The following is a 24,055-nucleotide window of genomic DNA, read 5'->3' as shown; positions in this document are numbered from 1 at the left end:
TGCTACACGCAGAAGCAGATCGTATATTTCCTGTATGCAAAAGAAAGAAAATTAGTTGCATCGCCCTTGCATCAAAGTATGGTTTGTCCAGGTGCAAATTTGTACTGGATTAGCCCCTAACTGTACAAGAGACCTTATAGCTTTCATTCTTATGCCTTTTTTCTGAATGTAAAGTATTAAAAACTGTAAAAAGTGCATAGGTGTGAACTTATATGTAAAGCTCATTTGTACGAGTTGTACAGTGCAATTATATTTCATTTTACACATTTTTACATATTTAGCAATATACGGTACCTTTAGAACCAAACCCATATGAAGTACAGCGGATGCTGTGTCCGTTCTTATGTATATTGTTACATTTCAGATACCCCCAAACAGCAGTTATAACAGGTATGCAATTGGTTATGAAATTTCTTTTATGGTATGTCAAAATTGCTTTTTTATGCAAGGATATCGTTTTGCTTGGGTTGAGATTTTAGTGAAAGGATATTTACTAAGGACTCCCACGTGAGCTTTTTATCAGATAGTGCTGTGATGGATTAACAGGTAAATGTACATTGCATTTTTCTCATTAGCCTAGGACATAGTCATGAAAATGCAAGATTAATTTAGCTAAACACAACTTTACATTTATCAGCCATGCTTAGTTATTGAACAAACATCAACCTAAAAATGTACAAGATCATTAAAAGAAAAAAAAAAGAGAAACACCAAAAAACATTCTTATTTCTTAGGTACACTGTCCACATCACCATGCAGTCCAGCATGTATATGTTCTATTTTACAGAGACTGCAGAAAATGCAGACCACACTTCTTCCAGGTGCCATATAGCATCACCACTTGCACTTTAACAGGCACTTTCCAAATAGGCTTCTCCTCGCTAATGAACGCTTCTGCATTATCAGCAGACATTAAAGTAACGCTGTTTACCTCATGGCTATAGAGTTGGGTCTCAACGGTTTAGGCATCTATTTTACTGGAACACAGAACAGGCAAGGAGAAGTCCACAGTCAATATATGTGTGCAATGTGCGTGTACTATTTAAAGAATCATAGTTGCTATGTCTGATAAGAAATAAAAAGTGTCTTGTAAATTCACACCATCAGTACCAAAAGAATGGTCATATTTCTAGTGTGTGAACTGCACCCAACTCTTCACCACACTGGGGCTTGAGATGCTCCTGGTACCATATCTGGTCATACACCTATCCTTCTCGGTCACTTGCATATGAGGTCATGCGTTCTCTTCAAGAGGAAACACTAATCTGGTCCCCCTGTTCGTGATCTCATAATCTCCTCCAAGTTCACGTTCCAGTGCTTCCTCCGAGCTGCTTTTTGTTCTTCTGCCATCAAGGCTTGTGGTGGCTGTGTGAGAGCCGGAAGAACCGTTGGCTGTTATGGTGGTGTCTCCATAAGTTAATGTGAGGTCACCATCATTAAGAATGAAGTCTGCATCGTCTTCTCTCAACTGTTCTGGGTTCTATAAATAATAAAATAAAGGGCATTATATGGCGGCAATGTAGTGAAGTGTGTAAATGAGACCACGTGAGGAAATCATGCCCTAATTACTATTATATAGATCTCTAGGACTGAGTTTGTGTGAGAAGGCCAAATAACAAGTCCCTTCCCATTCTCAGGAAATCTGGGTGTTTCCATTACTACTGCTGGAAGTCTGCAACAGGCATCTACTACCCAAAAATATATATAATGTAACATTCTACAGTTTAGACCTTTTATTTTAGTATATACAAGTCTGTAAACACATTTAAAATGTTATTTGTGCTTCTTCTGCATGCAGAAACACACAAATAAATAAAGCAAATGATGATGTAATCTAAAATTATGTAAGTATCAAAATACAAACACTCCCTACTCTGTACCAGCATGTCAAGTGTGGCTGCCTGAAGAATTGCTCAAGGGACAGAACAATACTATTGGATTTCAGTTGTCTGTACCACCATCACAAGCCAATGCGTTTGCATAGTCCCTAGATACTGATGCCTTGATAATAGAATGTCTGGTAAGCTGAACACCGTCATCAATAGAAACTAAACCAACCAATAAATTACCCAAAGACATTTTGAAGTTATACTTACATTGTAGGCCCGCTGGCTTGTGAAGCATCTTGCCACCAGACCACACCAGCTGGGCAATGTTGTAGTTAATGGAGGACCACTGTGTGTCAGCATTGGCTTCAGATAACTTTTTTTTTGTTTATTAAGGAATTTTTCAGATATATTACAAACTGCCAGCAATGCAAAGCTGCATAGTAAAAGGTTTCACAAACAGATACTAAAAAGACACCAAATATATGCTATGCAAATATGAATATAAGGGTTATGCAAGATGAACTGATGAATGATGATGCCCTTTATAAATAAAGTTAACCAACTGCAATTTATTCCAGGGGGAAAATGTAATAAGGAGTGGTATTTGCAAATCAGCCAATATTCAGTGACTTTGACAGATAAATTTAAAACAGCAATGTGTTTAAAGGCATTGCCATTTTAAATTTAGCTGTCAAAGTCACCGATTATCGTCGATGTGCAAAAATCGCTCCTTAATAAATTTATCCCCAGGAAGGCTCTTAAAGCAGGGTAGATAGTTTGTTAATGATGGGTTCAAACTTTGCTAAAGTGTACCTTCAACCATATGTAAAAATGTAGTAACTAATGTTACAATCAACATTACAATGAGCACAAATAAGACTTAACAATATAACAATGCATGTTTAAGTTTTTACACTTTCATAATCTGATAATAATGCTCATGCATGATATTATATAAATCTGGTAACACACAAGACCCAGATTTGAATCTCTGGAGATATCTAGATACCCACCAGAAATGATGTCATGGAAACATGGCGTTTTCCGATTGCTGGAATAGACTTAAAATCTGAGAGTTGTGGAAATGTCCTACTCAAACCTTTTCTGTATTATAGTTAATTTATATAACACTAATCATATTACGCAGCACTATGCGGACAATATGTAATCATTCACATCACTGCCTGCCCCTTTGGATCTTACAATCTAATTTCCCTACCCTTGCCACACACAAATACACACACAAGGGTCTATTTTCTCAGAAGTCAATTAACCTACCATTATGATTTTGGAGTGTGGAAGGAAACTAGGGCACCCAGAAGAAACCAAAGCAAACACGGGGAGAACATACAGAAACTCTGTATGTAAAAGTAATTTTGCATATGGAAATAATGAGTATTCACTGAAAATTAACATTTACATACTGCAGACTTTGCATAAAGATCTACAGGTATGAACTGCCATGTCATGCTACAGTGGCTCTCCAAGTTTTGTAAAGCTAGAAATCCCAGCATGTCAAGTCAGCTATTGGCTGACTAATTACTGGACTTGTTGTTTCACGACACCTGGGGCCTGATTCATTAAGGAACTTAAATGAAGAAGTTTCTTATTTCAGTCTCCTGGACAAAACCATGTTCCAATGCAAGGGGTGAAAATTAGTTTTCTGTTTTGCACATAAGTTATATACTGACTGTTTTTTCATGTAGCACACAAATATCAACTTTAAATTTCAGTGTACAAATAAGCTATCAAGTATTTGTGTGCTACAGGAAAAAAAACAGTCAGTATTTAACTTATGTGCAAAACAGAGAACTAATTTGCACCCCTTGCATTGTAGCATGGTTTTGTCCAGGAGACTAAAATAAGAAACGTCGTAATTTAAGTTTCTTATTGAATCAGGCCCATTTAGCGTCAGTCACTTGGTGGCCAGGCCTGCTACAGTTCATTATGTCCATGTACTGGGCATTGAGTGTTGCTTGCATATATGCAGAAACTGACTATTCAGGTTTCTAAGTGGAAGTAAATTAGAAACTGATTGTTCAAGGGTTCTTAGTGAAAGTAAAGTCCATTTCAACATGCACTCTAATTTGATTGTTGCACGACTACAACGGTGAGAACAGTTCTACCATTTCCTCTATCTACTGACTATCTTCTCTCATTTCTCTTCTCACGTCTCAGTCAGGTATCAGGTAGTTTCTGGAGTACATTTTAAACTAAGGGGAGATTAAAAGCCAATGCAAACATTTAGGAAAAGCACTGAAATGCAGTTTACTAGGTAAACATAACTCGTGATTTATTTTTTAATGTCTGACATACGTGTGATTTATCTAGCACAAATGTAGAGCCAATTTCTAGACGTCAGTTTTACCACTTCTCTGCTTCCCTGTCCTGTAGTTCTCTTACAAAGGGTAGTGATCTGCATATAGACATTGTCCGATTATTTTGGTTGTAACTAATTTTGCTATTAAATGACATGTTTTTGTTTCACATGGATATTAAGTGCCTAATAATGTTTATTCAGTTACAAATATGTATGCATTTAAAAAAGTTATATTTATATATTGTCGTAACATAGGGTTAGGGGTTTCAGCCAGATAAATGACACCAGTTCAGTGTTTTGGTTCAACTAACCTCAGCTAGATTTATTCTTCAGGCATAAAAATAAACAAACGAAAAAAAGTCCTAGTAAGAACATGCTCTCATGTAAAAGGACCTTGTGTCCCACACACATACAAAATACAGAGCTTACTGGTCACCATCTGTAGTGTCTCTCAGGAGGCATCCAACCTCCTTCCCAGGTCTGACAGAGTGAGGAAACTGCCAAGCAGCTTTTTAATCAGCACCTTGCAGATGCAACTCCTGATTACCAGCAACTTGCTAGCTAGTTGGAAAACCCAAAATGGGCCTTATAAAAATGGAGCCCACCCTTCTCTCCATTCATACCCCAGGGACCCTTACCAGCTTTTCCTACAGCTGAAAACACTGTTTAGAAAGCTTTTCTGAAACACAAGCAATCACCCTGGGGTTTAAAAGCATAAAAGACAAACAGCCTGGGGCATACATACCTGCCATTTGCCACTTTCTCAGTGCTTCTGTCACATACACACACCCTCCCCTTGTTTTGACCTGTGGGAGGAACACTTGTAATCCCCAAACACCCCTCTATTTATTCGCAAAACCTTTTTATCCTCATGCTGGGGAATGGGTAAGAGGATTTTAGCTACTGGTTTTTTTGGAACCAAAGGAATAGTGGTTACTGGAGGGAATGGAGTAGTTGACAGGGCTACTCTATATCTTTCCACGGTTTTATAAACCTTTCACGGTAGATCCGTTCCAGATTTCTTTTCCCTGGTAGGTATGCCTTATCAAAGGGTAGTTGCTACTCCTATATGCTCTGCAGTTATGAAACAATGAGCCAGATTTAACACTGCTCTTTTATACAATTTAGGAACTATCAACCGTTCCAAAATATGTTCTCCTTTTTTGACTATTTGATAGAGCACACATGGACTTATACGCCATATAAAAGGTACGACAACCTATTATCAGGCTAGAACAGGTTTCCATGAACCACTTTTACATTTTCTCAAGTCTTTGAACAGGTAAAAGACCCAACTCTGGTAGAGGCAAAAATATATTTTCTTACTTCAAGATCAGGCACACAGTCAACAGGTTCAACAACATTTACTATTTCAGTAGGAGGTATCTATCCTGCACTCCACTGCTGCCCCCATCATTTTTGGACGCTCCAATCACGCTTGAAAATGAGAACCCTTCAGACTCGGGAAAAACTCCCACTGCCTCAGTAACATTATCAAGCAAGTCTAGGTTATTTAGTTTTTCAATCAACAAGGATTTCCCATAGTTTCCAGAATTGGGAAAAATCTCTCCCCAATATAACATCAAACACCAAGCAAGGAACTAATCCCACAGTGACTACCACATGACCACACTGTGTTCTATGTCCACTTCAGCAGTAACATAATGTTGAGTATTCCCATATATACAGGTTACCCCAACAGTTTTCCCTTGATGCTTAAAGAGTCTCACCAACTCAGCTTTTACAAGAAAAACCATACTATCAGAATCTAGCAGAGCCTTTACCCGTTTGCCTTTTATAGTAATTTCATACATTTGTTTGTCTGGCTCAGCCTGTCGCTCTGCAGTGCAGGTTAACTGTCATGTAAATCGTAGAGTATCTATCTTTTATTTAAGCATTATCAAATTGCATAGGTTCAGAGATAAGTGGACAATTAGCAGTCATATAGCCTAAGTCAGCACATTTAAAACATCTGATCGCATTTTTATCACATCTCATATGAGGCAGGAACCTTTTTGGAACAACTGGCCAATCTCCAAGGTCCGAGCCTACAGTCTCTGTATGTTTCAGCTCATTCAAACTGCTTTAGTGCAGTTAATTGGGCAAATCTCTGCTTTGCTTCAAAAGTGGTTTTCTTTGTCTTTTCCTCCTCTCCATTTATTTGCTGACACATTTTCTCTTCTTGTGAAATCCTGTCCTGAATGTCTTTTTGAAGTTTGGACAGCCCTGACGGACTTACTGAAGTTTGGACAGCCCTGACGGACTTACTGAAGTTTGGACAGCCCTGACGGACTTACTGAAGTTTGGACAGCCCTGACGGACTTACTGAAGTTTGGACAGCCCTGACGGACTTACTGAAGTTTGGACAGCCCTGACGGACTTACTGAAGTTTGGACAGCCCTGACGGACTTACTGAAGTTTGGACAGCCCTGACGGACTTACTGAAGTTTGGACAGCCCTGACGGACTTACTGAAGTTTGTTCCTGTTGAAATTTAACTTCATTTTTTTCCCCCCCATCTACAGACTTTTGTATGGTTTCCAATTGGCTTTCCAGTGCTGATGTCTTTGCTTTGGCCTGTGCAGGAGAATCGCTCAACTCTTGTACTTCTTTTTGCAGAAGCTCGCTTTTCTGACTGCGCTGCCTGGGCTGAGGAGGTCTCAGCACCTACCTTATCATGCTGAATTTTTAACTCTTCATACCGAGTCTTGAATCGCCTTCCAAGTTTTTAACCTTGGATATAATCTTAATTTTCTCTTGTATATCTGCGACTTTGGCATCAAAGTTCTTTCTGAATATTTTCCTTTTCATTCTTCAATGTTGCTGCTTCTTCTTTCGCACTCTGACATTGAGTAATGCTTGTATTCTTGTGTTGCATTTGTCCTAGTATTATCAGTTTTCAAGTTTCCAGTCTCTTCAGTGAACTGCTGTGTCAGGCCCTCCAACATCTCACACCTTCCTCAAGCAACTTCTTTTCCACCTGCAGCATCCCAAGTTCCTCACGGAGTTCAGAATTAGATTCTTACAATGGCAATATATTTGCTTCAAGTTTCTGTAGCTTAGCTTGCAGTTACTGTAGGTCATGATCCAGTTCCTCTTTATGTTGGGCCATTGTCTCTGTGGTTAACTGAGCTTTTTCACATTCTGTATTCAAACTATCTTGTAGTTCATTTATTTATCTCCCCATGTGCTCTATAAGCTGCTGGTAACTTAAACATTCCACTTGTGCAACTTCAAATCTTGTTTCAGCAGTTTCTTTTTCTCGTCTCACAAAAAAAGAATATGTATGACCTGTTCCTGAGACTTTCCTTCCTCACTGAAATATACATTGAGCGCTCCCTCTTGAACAGAGCTCACTATTTTATGGAGGGCTTCATGGTCTTGACGCTGTTGCCTCCTGTGCTCCTCAACAGCTAACTGCTGTTGCCTCAGGGACCCCTCAATAGCAAACTGCTGCACCCTGGTGGCTGCCCACTGAGCCACCGTAAAGTCCTGCTGAGTTGCAGTATGCCTTGATTATATCCTCCATGTTAGGGCTCTGTAACAGTCTTTTTCCCTAAAGCCAAATAAATGGGTATCTGGCTCTCTCTCAAAAACATCATCTTTCAACTCGGCATACTGTAAAGGGTTATATTCCATAACAGCACCAATGTGCTCCAAGTCCTAGTTTTTGTCTCTCTCCAATATTTTGGTACTTAAGATACTTTGAGACTTTGATACACCTGTATGCAATCTTTCTGGTTTTAACACATTTATCTTCTAGCTTATGTAGCTTGAAAAGCAGCTCATTTTATCTTCATATAGAAGCACTTCTTTATAAAAAACAAAAAAAACATTTCACTTGACTTAGGAGGTGTGGCACTAGAATATATTCTTATAATATATAATATATTCTTCCATGTGTCACAGTAAACTTTTCTTTTCAATTCTCCCTGCTCTTTAACTTTTCACAGATCCTAGACCACATCCAAATTGTGTGTTGCAGATTCACACGTTTTCTAGCATTCTGTTTAAGCATTACTTCATAGCAAGATTTGTTACTCACATCCATGTGGTTCTCTGCTTCCCACTAGTACTGTGCACAAACAACCCAGTTTTTAGTTGCTATTATACACATAACATAGACAGACCTTTAAATGCGAGTCTTTCTCCACTGTGTCGGTCACTTTAAATTTCGATGCAATATTTATGGCCACAATTTTAAGTGCAGTTGCTCGCATTCTCCACCATAAGCCATAAGATCAGGTTAGGAATACAATCTCCTGGGAATAGATGTCTGCACTTCACACACTTCAGCGAGATAAATGACACCATATTTCAGTGATGTGGTTCAACTAACCTCAGCTAGATTTATTCTCCAGGCATAAAAATAAACAAACAGAAAGAAATGTCCTAGCCTGTCCACTTCTAACTTTACACAGGAACAGGCTCTCCATTTGAAGCTTATGTTTATATTTAGTGTGGCGCTGTGGCTCCTCCATTGAAGGAGTTCAGCAACTGCGAGATTACACCAATTACGCCATTCCTCACAATAGGAAAGGGCATTTACACTGGCTGCATGGCTACAGCTAATGTCTACTGGATGTCACTGACTCTTCTTCCAATCCCAAGACTGCATGAGATGATTTATTTTTACTTAACAGCCCTCCCTCTCTATGTGATGCCTGCGAGAAGGACGTGGGTTTGCATGATTATGAGCCTTTGATTAGGCATAGTTTGCAAAATGTATTGTGCATTGTGGGAGTAATCATTTGGACCTAGGGGGAAGGGGGACTGTATGTGAATTAGTACCCACTTATTTCCCCTTTCTAAAATTTTGTACAACGTTGAAAGCCACTAGATTACGTGTTACCTTGGTCCTAGTCTCCAGCTGTAATTTACTGTTCTCAGCTAAGAGAGATCAGCACAATGAGAATATTACTTTATCCATACTGTATTTTTTTTTGTGTGCATTTTTTTTCTATATTTTGTGTTTTTAATTAGGCCTAATAAAAAATGTAGTTTTACATTAAGTAAACTGGTAACTATTATTATTAGAACTATTAACGTACAGTTGTGCAGGATCCTTTTCACTCTTATCTTTATCATACTTACATCCTGTGGGCTGGAGTTGTGTAGGAGAAATACTATATCATCACTAGCTAGCATCAAGTGTTAATTAATGTCAAACTGCACACTGACAGCCCGATAAATATGTAACAGCATAATACATCTGCTTTATGTACTGCTGCTGTTTTACGTTTGCTCTTTTACGTTAAAACAGTGATGGGCAACAGACGCCCCTTTTAACTGAGATTAAGTGTAATGTGAGGACTTTTTGAAGGTTAGAGCCCTGGGTTAAGTGCATCAGGTTGCCCATCCCTTATTTACGACCTGGCCTCCTAAACCATGTTATCCAAAACCATCTCATCTGGGCCAAAGTTTAACCAGAGAGTGGAAGGTTACATGTTTTTACTTATGTAATCAATAGTAGATAGTGATCCAAACAGGAAGACAATTAAAAATAGCAAAGCATACCTCAAACCATAATGCAGTAATAATAAGGACTCCATTTGGCATAATAAAGAGGATACTTGTGATCAAAGCTATACCAGAGCCTGAACACCCAAGCACTTTCCTGCTTTGTGCGACTCGTTCCAGTTGAATCTCCAGGATCCTACAAAAGATAAATGACACAATGTATGTGTGAAAGCTTCTCTCGAAGAAACACAATCAGAAAGTAAAAAGCAATGTGACTCACCCTAGATTAACCAGATAGAACTAAAGGAAAGATTTGCATTGTTCTGCTTAAACCAGCCTGAGTTTTAGGCTGAAATTCTCAAGAAAGCCGTGTTCACTCTACTGTAGTGTTTTATCTAACACAGGTTATTAAAACACTTCATGTACAATGTCTGTAAACAGAGATCATGGGTAACGGATGTAGGATTCAGGACCTAATACAACAATCCTATAAGTAAAAAGAACCTCTGAATGCTAATAATTCCACTTTTAAACATATGGTTTTCACTATATTATACTCAAACTATACAAATTTGCTAACAGCAATGACTCGCTTCCTGTGTTGTTAGCTTGTATCGTTTGGTTGCTTTGGTTAACAAATACTGCTATGCAGCTTTGGAAATGTCCGGTCCAATTGTTTCCATTTCAAACTCCATTGTGTGTTACCTTTTCTGCAGCCGTTAGCTCTGCAAGCTACGCAAGATTCCACCACCAGCTGATGCAACCAGACAGCTTGGTGATGTTACAGGAAAAAGGTAAATGGTTGCATTTACAATGAATTGTTCACGTTGTCATTTATTGGCACAATCATTGCATACACCCATTGTAATGTAACTGTGCACTGTCCTTCCCCCACTAGAAACAGCAGAATGAAAATGCAAAGCCAGGAAACTTCTACCAAGATTCACAAAAGCCCTACAAAAGTGTATTTCTGGGGTCACAGTAAAACAAATATACAGACACATTTCATGGACACATATTAGGTTTAATTTAAAGATGAAATTATCAATAAGATATGTAGAATGAAACAATTATGAAACAAAATTTAAATAGGTAAATCTGAACTTTTCATAAAATTCCTATTCTGACACAAACTTTATACATTTCCTTAAAAGCTCTGTACTCGTATTTACAGTGTCAAGTCAATGGCTAAAGGGGTTTTCCACTTTAAATATGAATGTAAAAAGTCACTTCCCTAAATATAGCTAGAACCTTCACAGCAGGGGAGATATAATCTAGCATCTCTAATAGGAGTGCTGTGTTGTTTCTTCCCTGCAATGGAGAGCTCTGACTAGCACCGAACAGAGGTCCCAGCAGTCTTTAAGCACCGGGACCCAGCTATATCCATCAAATAGTGTAGCCCCAGGGTAGGCACACCCACCGAAGTATTATTATAGGTAAGCAATAGGATTAAGTCAAATTCATAGTTTAATGACCCTTTAATACGGCAACACAGTAAAACAATGCATACATTCAAATTGATTAAGAAAAATATCAATTTAAATTCTACAAATATCAATTCAATATTCTAAAATAATAAACCAAGCAAAATGTTGCAACTTGTAGTGCAATCATAGCATTTAATATTGGGTGATACTTACTCCATGCAATACTTGAAAACTGTCATTAGTTGGAGGTGGGTCTTGATCTGGATCTACGCCAACCCTGTTACAAACATTAAAGAGGAAATCGGTCCAATTAACTTATCAAATAGTACTTAATAGAATTATATATACAAGTTCTCACACTTTAAGAGACATGATTCATGCTGATCAATAGCATAAAAAAGTGTGATATGTAAAAAATCCACGAACTACTGCAGAACATTACATTGTGTTATTAACACCCACACAAGTGCAATTAGAGAAGCCATTAGTAAAACATTAGGCAGCTGCTTGCTTTCCGCATAGAAGCATAGACCAGACCGGATGGAGAATACTGAAGAGGATAGGGGGTATATTTACTAAAGTGCGAGTTTGAAAAAGTGGAGATGTTGCCTATAGCAACCAATCAGATTCTAACTATCATTTATTTAGTACATTCTACAAAATGACAGCTAGAACCTGATTGGTTGCTATAGGCAAGATCTCTACTTTTTCAAACCCGCACTTTAGTAAATATACCCCTAAGAGTTCCAAAATAAAAAACTGATCACAATTTCTTGTACGGTTGAAGCTTTTACACAGACCTCGTTATAACTTATACTGTACATGTATAGTCTTATGCCAACCCTAGTCAACTTGCAGATTTTAGTGAATCTACCAGAGAAAATGAGTTAACACAGCTTTTACAGGGTATAAACTTAAAAAATAAATTATACACAAATAACACTTATAAAATAAAAGTGAATGTAGCAGATGCAAAAATCACAGCTAAGTCTTTCTATTCTCCGAAACTTCCTTGTACTCTTAACTCAGAAATATTCTTCTGCCCTCCATGTTTCAGATCTCCCCACATATTGTCAATAACAGTCTGGGACCATTCTACGTCTTATCAGTTCTCCATGTACTTCACTGCTGATTTTCAGGCATGTTTTGCTTAAGTATTCAACCTCTTTTTAGTTACAATTTCTTCACAGACTCTGAGACATTAGTTTCCAGGATTCAAGGACAGTAAAATTAATCCATTCTTCCATTTACTCGGGTAGTATTTCCTGTGCCACTGGCTGCCACACAACCCTAAAGCATAATCGATCCACCACCATGCTTAATGTGGTCTTTTTATCAAATGCTTCACCTATTTTGTTCTAGTTGTGCTCAATGTTTGTTTTATCACTCCACAACACTTTCAAAAATGTTGTTCTGGCTCTCTATACAATTTTGTATACTTTAGACCTTTTCTTTCCTGATGAGGTCATAGAAAATGTTCTCTTCTGACAACTCTTCCATGTGCAGTATTTTTGTGTATACAACAATGTACTGTGTATCCCTAATCTGGTGCCAGCTAAACCTTTCTGCAAGCCCCTTGCAGTGAAATGTGGGTTCTGCTTTGTATCTCTGACCAGCTCAAGAGCAGCTCTATTATATTTGTGGATTTTCTAAATCTAGCTTCGACTTTAACAGTTCCCCATAAACTATATTCCTTAATGCTGTATCAGGCAGTGGAAATTCGCAGCTGTAAGTGTTTATATTTTTTTTTTTTATAAACTTCTTTGTGCCAGTCAGTTATCTTTATTTTTAAGTCGTCAATCAGTTCCTTACAGGAGTCCTTGGTTGCTGAGAGTAGAAAGAACATCTTGATAGATTAGAAGGTCAAAGGATTTATTCAACCCTGGAATGGTCTTCACAAGGTTTCATATAAAGCCTAATAAGTCAATCAAGCTTTGCGGCCACAAGGAACAAAAAAAATATTCATGAATTAACTGTATCCCAACTCTTGCACATGTGACAGTCTTACATTTAGCAAAACAATAGTAATTGTGCATTAAAATGTGCAGAAATATCATGTTTCTGTTTGTACCCTGCAGAGGCTGTGTTAACTTCTTTTCACTTAAGAGATTCAGTAAAACATGCAATTTGCCCAAACATTTGCATACAACTATGTAAGATATAGGTCTATCTCTATCCATCTATATATATAGAAACTGCTAATGAGAGCTGACGTGACTTGGGAAGAAAACGAAACGTTAGTCTACTTATGGATCCTCCGGTGACGTCACATCTGGTCCGGTCCAGGCGTGGTGTTCCACAGGGTGACTGTCTTCAGCATACATTTATGGTCCAGATAAGCGATATTACTTTCAATTTTCTGTAAGGGTTTTTAACCATTGGTGCAATAAACGTTTTTTAGACTATTCCACTCATGTGACCACTTGTTATCGTTTCTCTTCCGGTTTACTCTTCTAAACCACAATGGATCTGAGTTTAAGTGATAACACTCAAGCAGTCTGGAGAGGGGTAAACTAGGATTATATACAGATAAGCCCTGTTTAATTTATCACTTGTGCACAGTTTATATTTGAGAATTGTATATTACATGGTACCTGGCAATATTACACTATGATTTGTTTCTTTATCTTTAGATTTCTCCCTTTCTGGTTGGAGAGATAGAGCAGGAGTAGCTGCCATCAATGCAATATTTATATGTATGATATATGTCTTCTTATTAACTCAGAGATGCCTCCTTAACTAAACACTGCACAACAGCGGATATAATAAAGTGTCCTATTTGCCTAACTAAACTTCCAGATCTTATAATTTAACTATTGAATCCAGTGTTTAAACACACTGACATACATGATGATATTATAATCTAAAAGCTTATCGTCTATTTAACAAAACAATTGCAGATGTGTATTATGAATAATAATTTTTTTGATTTATGAAATCCTGTTAAGAATATACCTAATAAGAATTTGAATGGTTTGGCATACTATTGGTCCCAGCAGTGGATTAACATTTCTACTTTTTCTCCATCCTGAATAACAACTGGGACAGAACATTGGTGAACACTGCATTCTTTGATGAACAAGCTGTTATATCTACACTACGATGGGCCCCCTCTCTTCTCCTTACTACAGAACTGCTAAAACTCCTGGAGGATTTGGGTACTAGAGACAAGCTGAAGACGTCTGTGCTTTTAGGTATCTACATATATTAAGATAATCTTATCTATATTGTTTATTCAAATTTGAAATTGGGTATATGTGTATATCTTCACACATATACTGTATGTTGATTTTACTACATTGCTATTTTAAGTACAAAGATATATAGTTTACATGCACAGAGAGGCTTATGTCTAGGACCTTGGTCATAGGTACTGGCCTGCAAGTATGTAAACATTTACCCCATATTCTGCTTTTACTATCTATCAACTAAAATTAGCTAACTAATTACTATACTATTTATGTTATACATATACAATATAGAAGCCAGTAATTTACAGAAGGATTGTCTCACTTTCAGCTGGCATGTATGTACGTGTACATCGTATTTCCTTATAAATTTACATATGGAACATAAATTGTCAGCAGTAGCGGCAGAGCGGAATTGTCATTGCCATACAAGAAAAAGGTAATTTGTTAGTTTAGTTTGATCAGCCAGTGAATAGAATTTGTCTATTCTTCTCAGACGGCAGCTGCAAAATGACACAGTCCATTTGAATCTGTCTTTACTTCCATTTGAAACCAATGGCTAAGACACCATGAAAACAAGTGAGCCTTGATCTCACTACAGAGCACCCATTGTTGGGCTATCAGAGAGAAGTTTATGTGATCTGAAGGGCATATCATGGGACTCCAGCCAATGTCAGAACAGCCAAGTTCTATTAATTGCTCTTTACGAAGTGCATCAAGTTAGGAAATGTCCCCAGTCCCTGCTACTCACATTGTACTTGCTTTAGCAAAGAGGGAGGCATTTGTGACCTTCTAGTTTTGAAAAAGTTAGTGGTTTATATCTAAAGGTGTTGAAACACGTGCTAATTTCATGTACAAAGTAGATCACTAAAAATAAATGCGTTCAGGACATCAGAAAGGTTGGTTAGCAGGAAATCTTCTTTAATACTTAAGTGGCTTTTGCTGCTTGTCCAGGGTTTTGGATATTATGAGACATTCTTGTAAAACTAGGTCACTTTTGGCAATAAGCAGTGAGTTACAAAACATGGGGGGCTCTTTTTTGTCACCCCCTTTCAAGGTCAAAAATGTCATTACACAATTATAGCTAACACATTACAGATGACAAGTAAAGCAACAGGTGCACAGAAAGGCTAAAGTCAGACAAGGTGTATGCCAAGTAGATTTACACAGGCAATTAGCAGGTGACAAGTTCCCACCCCAAGAAGCGGAGTGTTAATTTCACATAGCAGAAACCAATCACCTGAAGTACTGCCAACGACCAATGGTCAGATTGTCCAACGATGGGATATGGTCACCAACTCTAGTACAGCACAAGAATGAAATGAAAATGAAATGTGGTATTGAAGTCTCACACTATTTAACAACTTGAAGTGACAATTTCGACTAAAAAAAAAAAAAAAAAAAAAAAAAGCTCGATCAAACGTTAAATATATTTCCATGTTTAAATTTCAGTCCCTGTGAACACATATATGCTTCCATCTTAACTTCCCTACTTGGATGGGATGTGCTTAAAGACCATGTCGGCATGAACATTTATGGTAGGCTTAACAAAACTACATCGTTTCAGCACTGGTACCAATGTCTTTTTATTTCATTGTGACTCTATTTTAATTTAGCTCTCAGTGAGCAGCACTTCTGCTGGCAGTTACATCATAGTAACTGCTAACAACCTGGATACACTGACTGGTTGATATTTTTTTGTTGTTTACTGACATATTACGCAGCACTATACATTGATGGAATCATGACACAAACAAATGACATGAAACAGAAGATAAAAATGGCCCTACCATCATGGGCTTACAATCTAAGACATGTGGGAATCACTTTGCACATAAGGTTGTGGAAACAAATTGTTGCTGCTGATGGGGAAAGTGTGTGTGACAGGAGCGTTATAAACCTCCAATATTAAAACAGCCATTGGAGACTGACATTTATGTGCAGCTACATATGGTTGGAATCAGGAGAGACAACAGAAGTTGAGGCATGTTGAAAGATGAACTAGCCAATGTATAAATCTAACTAAAGTCAGCTGCTGGCAGCCATGACTTTAAATGAACCAAACCTCCTGCCTGTTGAGGTTCTGGAGAAGGCTTTTGCTTTTGTGTTACATGGCCACTAATGTGGTGCTATGTCAGCTCAAAGTAGTTGTGCGTCTGGTATTTTTCCTAGACATCACGTTCGCTACTGGACACAGAGCCAAGACACTTGTTCCCCACTTTCACAGAAGTTCTGAAGGCAGCTTCTACAATCAAGTAGGCCGCAGAGATCACAAAAGCAGGAACAGAGATGGCAACATTTGAACTCTGAGTCCAGCAGCTGAATGGAGATGATATTCCAAAACAACCCTGTCCTTGGTGTGATCACACTCCTCGGCAACACCCTGTAATTCCTCAGTTCCTTCACAATTATTTATTTTTAATTGTTTTAGATTTGTGAGATGATTATGTGGGAGGAAAGGCACAGAGCTGATCCGCTGTACGCATGCCGCATATAGATTAAAGGGGACAGCATAAGGTGCAATAGAGGTAGGCTTGCTGAAGACACCTGTGTTTAAACAGATTTCCTAGGATACCAGTGCAGATTGATGGGGTTGGAGTCTTTCCACTACAGTATCACTTTTATTCCCTTCATCTGTCTGCTATGGCATTACTGCAGTCAGCCCCTCCTTCATCCTATGGCTCTCTCTTTAACTGGGCTACACACACACACAAACACCTGTTGCAGAAATACAAGTCCTACTGGGCAGACTGGGACTTTTAGTTCTTCTAACAGGTGATGAAGCATAGGATGTTTATTTGGTGTGTGCAACAATTCTAGCAGTGCAAACAAACATTTGTGGGGCATTGTTGGACCTATGTAAAAACATCAGCCACTAATGGGGCAATATAGAGGAGGGGACAAAAAAATAATCATATTGCCTATATATTTTTATTTGCACTCTCCTCCATTCTTCTCCTGTGTCATGTATTTCTATCAGCAGTGCATATGCTTGTCTGTACAGCCAGTATTGCTCTACAATACAGACACCGGGTGCTGTTTTGAGACTTGTGTTTCCAAAACATCTTATGTTGCACAGGATGTCAGAGTTGTAGAAGACTTTGGGAGAAACATTCGGAGGATTGCTAGAAATGTCTATAGACTACATAGCTGCCAAGGTGGAATGGTAGAGGAAGGGGCAGACAGCAATAATTCCACAGCAGATAAATAAACATTGCGCCGATAGTGTAGTATGTAAAGCTGTGGAAGGATGTCCTCCCCCATCAGCCCACACAGCTGCTTTTAGGAAGCTGAACATACAGCCAAATGACCAGCGATTTCCTCTACAGATAAGATACTGCTGTGCAGGCGAATACAAAACTAACCTTATAAATCTCTGTGCAGCAGTTTGGTGTAGCATGTGCCTCCACATCTGTTGTGTAGCAACAGGTTCCTGTGTATCTTTCCTGCCAAAGTTGCTACAGGTTTCTTTAGCATTTTGGTATTTTGTTTAGAAATATAGTTTGCAAAAGTGAAAAAAAAACAACTGATTTTTTTTTTCATAAACAGTCTTCAAGATATGATCTGCACATAGATGCATCTGACCAGCTACCTGCTAGAGGTTACCCACATTTTTCAACTTAAAACAATGAGAACTCTGACAGCCAATCACAGCACTCAGCGCAGGAAAGCACCATGCGCCTATGTGTTGTTACAGCCAACATCTACCCCATGCTTACATAAGGGAATCACAGCTTGGAGAAGAAGAATAAAACAGACAGCTCAGAATACTATATGTTCGCAATAGAGATCTTCGGTATTAGGGGAATTATTTGTTTACATTCAAGTTCCAGCCTAGTTAAACCTGACTATCTAGATCTGGCATATACTGCCAGTTTCATCAATAGAAGCATATGAGGAATTTTACTTTTTAACCTTCATACCTGTAGGTTCAGTCATACTAAAAAAAAAAACAAAAAACGACAACTGACAAACAGCAAGATCATCTGAACTCTAAAATGAGAAATGAATGAAAAACGTTTTAGATTTGTCATTGTACACAAATTCAGAGTGATACAATCATAAATATCTATTGTTATTGAAAAAGCATACAAGAACCATGTAATTTCCTAAATTCTGACTGGTGTTAATCAGGTAAGGCTAATGTAAAACTAGTATATAGTGTAGTGTTCAAAATTACACAATGCCTGTCGGGATGGGTATCTAGGGGGATTCTGACTTTAGGCCAATTGTTTAATTCAGGTACACTTTCCTCCTTTTCTCAGTTGAGTGAACAATATCATTTGCCGAAGAGCGACCTTTATAAATTTCTTCAGCTTAGACACTGGCTGTCAGAGCACTCATTCAGAGGTATAGTCATAGGTCCCCCCCGGCTATATATCAGGTAAACCTGACAAAGAGTAACAACAAAGCTAGGATAACTACCTGGTATAATATTTTAACTTCGCAAGTCGTTATCACCAAATCAAAAATTCAACTCCAATGGGAGGTAGATCTCCAGGTAGTATTCACGGAGGAGGAATGGGAACGTATTTTTCGAAAACTCTTTCACAATGTCTAAATGCCTTAATCATACTGAAATGTCGGTGAAGCTTCTGAATAGACTGTACGTGACCCCTGAGAAACTGCACAAAATTTGGCCCTCAGTACCCCCGACATGTTGGCATAATTGCACTGAGAGAGGGGATATATTCCATATTTTTTGGGCATGCCCAGTCCTACAACCCCTGTGGTTAGAGGTTTTCCAGTTGTTGGTAAAGGTTTTTAGATATCCTACATCTCCTTCCCCAGAGCTTGCTTTGTTACATCATTATCCCCCCTCTGTTCCCTCCTGGGACAGGTACGTGATGGGCCAAGTGCTCATTGCAACCAGAGCTGCTATAGCTCAGGCCTGGAAACAACTGTCTCCCCCGTCTTTGGCTAAGGTGATATCTAAAGTGAACTTCAGCTTTGAGATGGAGACCCTAGGAGTTCCGTATTCCACGGCAGCTACTTCCCCATTAGTGAAATGGCGTAGCTGGCATAATTACGTCACAGACGGAGGTGGGGCCCCATCCCAGTCCCCCCATAGGCTAGATATCTCCGACTCAGTGGCTCGTGCCTTGATCTAAGAAATATTTGCTTTTGGGCCTAGGTACAAGGATGGAATGGACTAGTCTCCGTATTGTAAAGTTAAAGTGACTTATGTTTAGAGTGCCAATCATTAGTTTTACTTGTCAACTGACTATAATTATATTTAAATACTACAAAGTGATACATGTCTAGATTGCTGGTGTTTTATGACATAGACATATTGTTGTGTTTCGTCCCCACTATGTACCCCTTTCCCCTTTATGTCCTACCCTTTCCCTATTTCTTTTTTTTTTTTGTATCCTTTGCAATCTTAGGAAATTCAATAAACTTTATTTCAGTTAAAAAAAAATAAAAAAATTACACAATGCAACACAAAAAGTTATCTCCCGTTCCATGAATGTTTCCTTCAACTATAATGTTATTGTCAATGAATGATTACCATAACCATCATTTTATCACAATATATATAAAAAATGAATCTGTAACAAAAAGCAACAGTCAAGCAATATTAAACTAGATGTCAATCTCAATGAAAAGGTTTCCAAAAGATGTTATTTAAAGCCAAACAGACTGTTTAAACGCTCTAGTAATGTTTTCTGTCCCCATTTCAGAAAACTGTGTCACTAGCTGGAAAAGCTTTTTTTTTTTTTTTTTAAGAACAAATCATCTTTATTGCTTTTTTTTTACAAGGTACAAAAGGAGAGAGCCAGTAATAAATTAACAATATTAAAAAATCGAAATAAGAGTCTAAACAAACAAGGGAAACCTATGTATACCAAAGGAGTATCTTTATATTGAAATATTTAGGGTAAGACGTACAATGGGATGGATGGTGGGAGTTGGAGCAAACACATTCTATACAGGCTAAAAACAACCCTGGTGGACCTTCTGGCCTTCCATAAGGGATTGGGATCTTTAAGACTCGAGATTTCTGCAATTAGTGGCAACGGCCAAACCAAGACGTGACTGGTCTGGGCATACCACGTGCCGCTTTGCATTGCAGAGGAAAGGGCCAATAATGAAGTTTCTCCACAGAGAATCTATGAGGTCTAAGTATGGCATGAGGAGTGACGGCTGTTTTCTGATGCTCTTACTTTATTCCACAAATGAGTCTGTTGGTGATGGGTGTCAATGAAAAGATAAATAACTAAAAATAAAAAATATTGTAATGGAAACGAATAATCGCCAACTTTATCAGCTTCACTAAATAGTAATCAATGTCTATCATGATATATTTAGAGTTAATTTGTAATAATCAGTACAGTAACAATTACACTTACATCAATGTAAAATATGAATACGTAACTCATTTATTCCACACTTCACATAAACGTGGTGATATATGGGGCAGAAGTACACGCTGAGAAACCATAATACGTGATGACCACCGATAACCAGAGACATTGGCAAATCGTGGTCATCGGCAGACCAAATTCTCAGGAAATCCCGACCAACAACTATTCAATACCAGTTTAAAACAACCAAACTGGACTCCAAAGTGACGTGTGTATGTTGGTAGTTTAACACATGTGTCATTCATTCAAAAATGTATTCAAAAGTTAAAAACATCAATAATGTCCACTTCCCCAAATGCAAAATAGAAAATTAGGGAATTGTGTCAGTATGCGTTTACTGCCAACTCTTTTGTTGTCGTCTCAGAGTCACAAAAGATAAAAACAAAACAGAAGATTGTAATATAAGACCATCATCAATATACCAGCATGATACTCACTGTTCCTACTCCATAATTAAAGCGCTATTCCAACCATTAGCTTCTTAATCACATTAGCCATCCTCCAAGCATCTTATTCGAATGTGCTGACTTTATTTTCCTTTTCATAGAAGCCAAGTTATGTTATGTTGTTGGCATTTATAGACAATTTTACTAATTTGTCTCTCTAAAAAAATATTAGCAGCCTAAGTAAACTTTTAAAGATAAGGGTAAATTGCATTTTGAACATTTAGCCCCAGTGCCCCTAGAAATACATAGAACGTACACAGGTAGCCAAGAGAGAACTTATGCCTAGGCCAACCAGACGAAAATTATGTTAATGTTCTTGTATAAACTGTGTGCTGCTTTATTTCTGGCGCATCCTCCATATTCATATATGTTTAACTGCTGTGCATGATATGTCAATGTAGCATTTCTAAATTGTGTTCAGAATGTGATTATGTCCCTTAGACTGAATGAGCCACAAGCATAAGTTTCACTTTTAAATATCCTGCTCTCCCCCACACCTTTGCCTGCCTTACAGAGACAGAAGGTAGAAGGGGAGTGAAGTGTAATAATATCTGAAGGTCTCTAATGATAAACTATAGGATTGCAGCAGCTGTGAAGTGGTTCTGAAAAAAAATAACAATTAAAACGCACAACTCCTAAAACTAAAGATCTGGTGAATATCTACAGCCCCATACATATACATACACATACACACACCCACATCTTTTGGAAAGTGGCCTATTTACAACATTCACATTTAATGTTAGTTACAAATCCTTAAAGTCAAATTAGGGGAAATTAAATTCCTAGCAATGTTCCATGTCCCTTGTGATGAGGCTCAGTTGGATATAGAAAGGTGCAAGTAAAGATCAGCAATGTCTTACTTACCATATTACCCAGAAGTGTACTATTATTATGGCTAAGAATAAAGAGCAAAACTAAAAATAACTGGCCTAATTTATATTCATAACAAATAAATTGGGTTGTCTTGAGATGGTGACACGATCAAATTCCAAATATGTACTTTGTCTTATCACATTCCGGCCATCTTACCTATTCAAGCCTGAAACAATTATATTAAAATTCTTTGTAAATGACTGACCTGATATTCAGCCAAGACAACATGGGAGTTGTCCCTCCACCGATTATCCAGACCGTAAAGAAGACAATCAGGAGGGTAGTAGAAAACATCATCTCATGGGCGTACGTAGCAGTGTCACGAATAGATAGTGCAAATGCCATAGCTCCGCGGAGACCTGTTCACATGAAACTTTTCATTTGACATTTCTTGCTTAAAATCATCTTAGTTTTAAAAAAATACAAGACTGTAATACCAGAAGAAAACAAACAGTGGCTGGTATAAGAAAAATGTCATAGTGAATAGTCCTCATTATCTAAAAAGAGCAAAAGACATTTGGGATATCTAAAAAAAAATAGTTTAGTGTACTAATAATTGTATTCTGTTAGTAAGCAGGGGTGAGGCTTATAAAAGCAAACAGTAACAACATATTAATAAAAACAATTCATATTCTATAGAGCAATATTGGTGCTCAACTAATGCCAGATAGGACTTGGCTTAAGGCAGTTAAATAACAGTTTTAGCTCTATAGATGTGGCGTGATTAATAATATATAAAAAATTAGAGCAGGAAGTCTGGTTAGTTATCCGTAGGTGTTGTGGCTGCATTACTTGCCATAGTTTGTTTACATGATCTTCAATCTTTTAGCAATCAAAAAACTAAACAAAGACAACAACAGCAACAGCAACAACAACTACAACATTGTAGGTCATGGAAACGGGACCTCTTTCATTTGAATAAATTGAAAGAATTGCTGCATTTCTTTTAAATGCCCAGTTCCAAGTCCAGAAGTCACAGACACAAGGCCAGAGGGAGCAGATATGTTAAAGCAACATTTCATATATTTTCTTACCTGAAAACATCATCATGTGCTGAAAGTTCCAGCCAATCTTGTGTCTTCTGCCCAAGTTCAGAAAAAATGAAAGTGGATATACATGAGCAGCTCTACCTACAAACACAGCTATCTGAAACAAGCACTAGTCAAGGGCTCAACATTGAATATAGTATTGTAAACAGGCTCTCTTTTTTTTTTTTCTTTACAAAATCACCATGAACCTTCCTTAGCCCTTTAATGACTAGGCTATTTTGTGGTTTCATGACTAGCCACATTTTACATTTTTTTGTGCTGGTAAATCACAACTAGTTGTTGGAGAGTAGTTGCTGCCACCACCAGGCTCCTTCACCAGTACTTGGAAGAGCTTACGTCTGGGTGTGGTGTATAGCTGTTGCAGCACCTGTTTGCTGGTGACACTGGCTGGTTCCTCCTGACCGCTTACTTTGTATCAGGACTGCAGGGTAGTAGGCAGAGTGATGTCTCAGGGCACTGGGTTCAACAAAGAACAGCCAGGGAACAGATTAGAGTTTTAGGTCTTAACTGTAAATCACAGGATTACAGCAGATAATAGTCGTTGTGCAGGATCCTGAAAGCAGAATTACTCATAAATATTCCTTACCATCACTGTTACACATTAATGTGTGGTGCTGATGAAACATCCAGAAGTACAAGATGGTACACACAGAACACAGCAACATGTGCTCTTTATATAGTGTCCAAACCAGTCTCCACCCCTGTCATCAATTCAAATAAGCACTTGATATACTGCACCCTATCTGGGGGATGTTTAAGCAGGGTGGAAAACCTGGGAGAGGGGGTAGACTGCATCAAACCAACCAATCAGGACTAGATATGACTGTACCAATGGGCAAAGACCTTATGCATGTGCAGCTCATTTCCCCATGATCAATTATGAAGGTAAATCTCCCTATTGAAAACAAAATAGGTTTCAATATAGTGATTACCACATTATAATATCTAGCATCAAGGGGTAGTTCTGAGAGAAGGGCATAACGGGCTATCTAACCTTAGGCTTTAAACAAAATATACACCAATTAGTAATTCTCAAATATTTGTAATGTTAATCATGGGATAGTTTTCCTATTTCTGCCACACACACAGGACC

The 24,055-nt window shown here is 38.0% G+C and overlaps 1 protein-coding gene across 2 annotated transcripts in view; it reads right to left on the bottom strand.

Annotated features, from left to right (window-relative positions):
- Positions 1–398: 398 nt before the first annotated feature.
- SLC9A7 (solute carrier family 9 member A7) overlaps positions 399–24,055 on the bottom strand; it is a 78,714-nt gene continuing 55,057 nt past the window's right edge. Inside the window, exons 11-17 of one of the 2 annotated variants that reach the window (XM_075200081.1) lie at positions 22,948–23,059; positions 22,119–22,272; positions 15,464–15,523; positions 11,249–11,312; positions 9,722–9,804; positions 2,097–2,202; positions 399–1,480 (exon numbers count right to left, since the gene is read on the bottom strand). In XM_075200081.1, coding sequence (XP_075056182.1) covers positions 1,235–1,480; positions 2,097–2,202; positions 9,722–9,804; positions 11,249–11,312; positions 15,464–15,523; positions 22,119–22,272; positions 22,948–23,059 — 825 coding nt within the window. In that variant the 3' untranslated portion in view covers positions 399–1,234. The remainder of the gene's footprint in view (positions 1,481–2,096; positions 2,203–9,721; positions 9,805–11,248; positions 11,313–15,463; positions 15,524–22,118; positions 22,273–22,947; positions 23,060–24,055) is intronic. The other variant, XM_075200082.1, reaches the window with a different exon arrangement.

This window comes from Mixophyes fleayi, chromosome 2 (genome assembly GCF_038048845.1).
Source record: "Mixophyes fleayi isolate aMixFle1 chromosome 2, aMixFle1.hap1, whole genome shotgun sequence".
Taxonomy (NCBI): domain Eukaryota; kingdom Metazoa; phylum Chordata; class Amphibia; order Anura; family Limnodynastidae; genus Mixophyes; species Mixophyes fleayi.
Note: the sequence above shows the minus strand (reverse complement) of the source record. Positions and strands in the feature narration are given on the sequence as shown.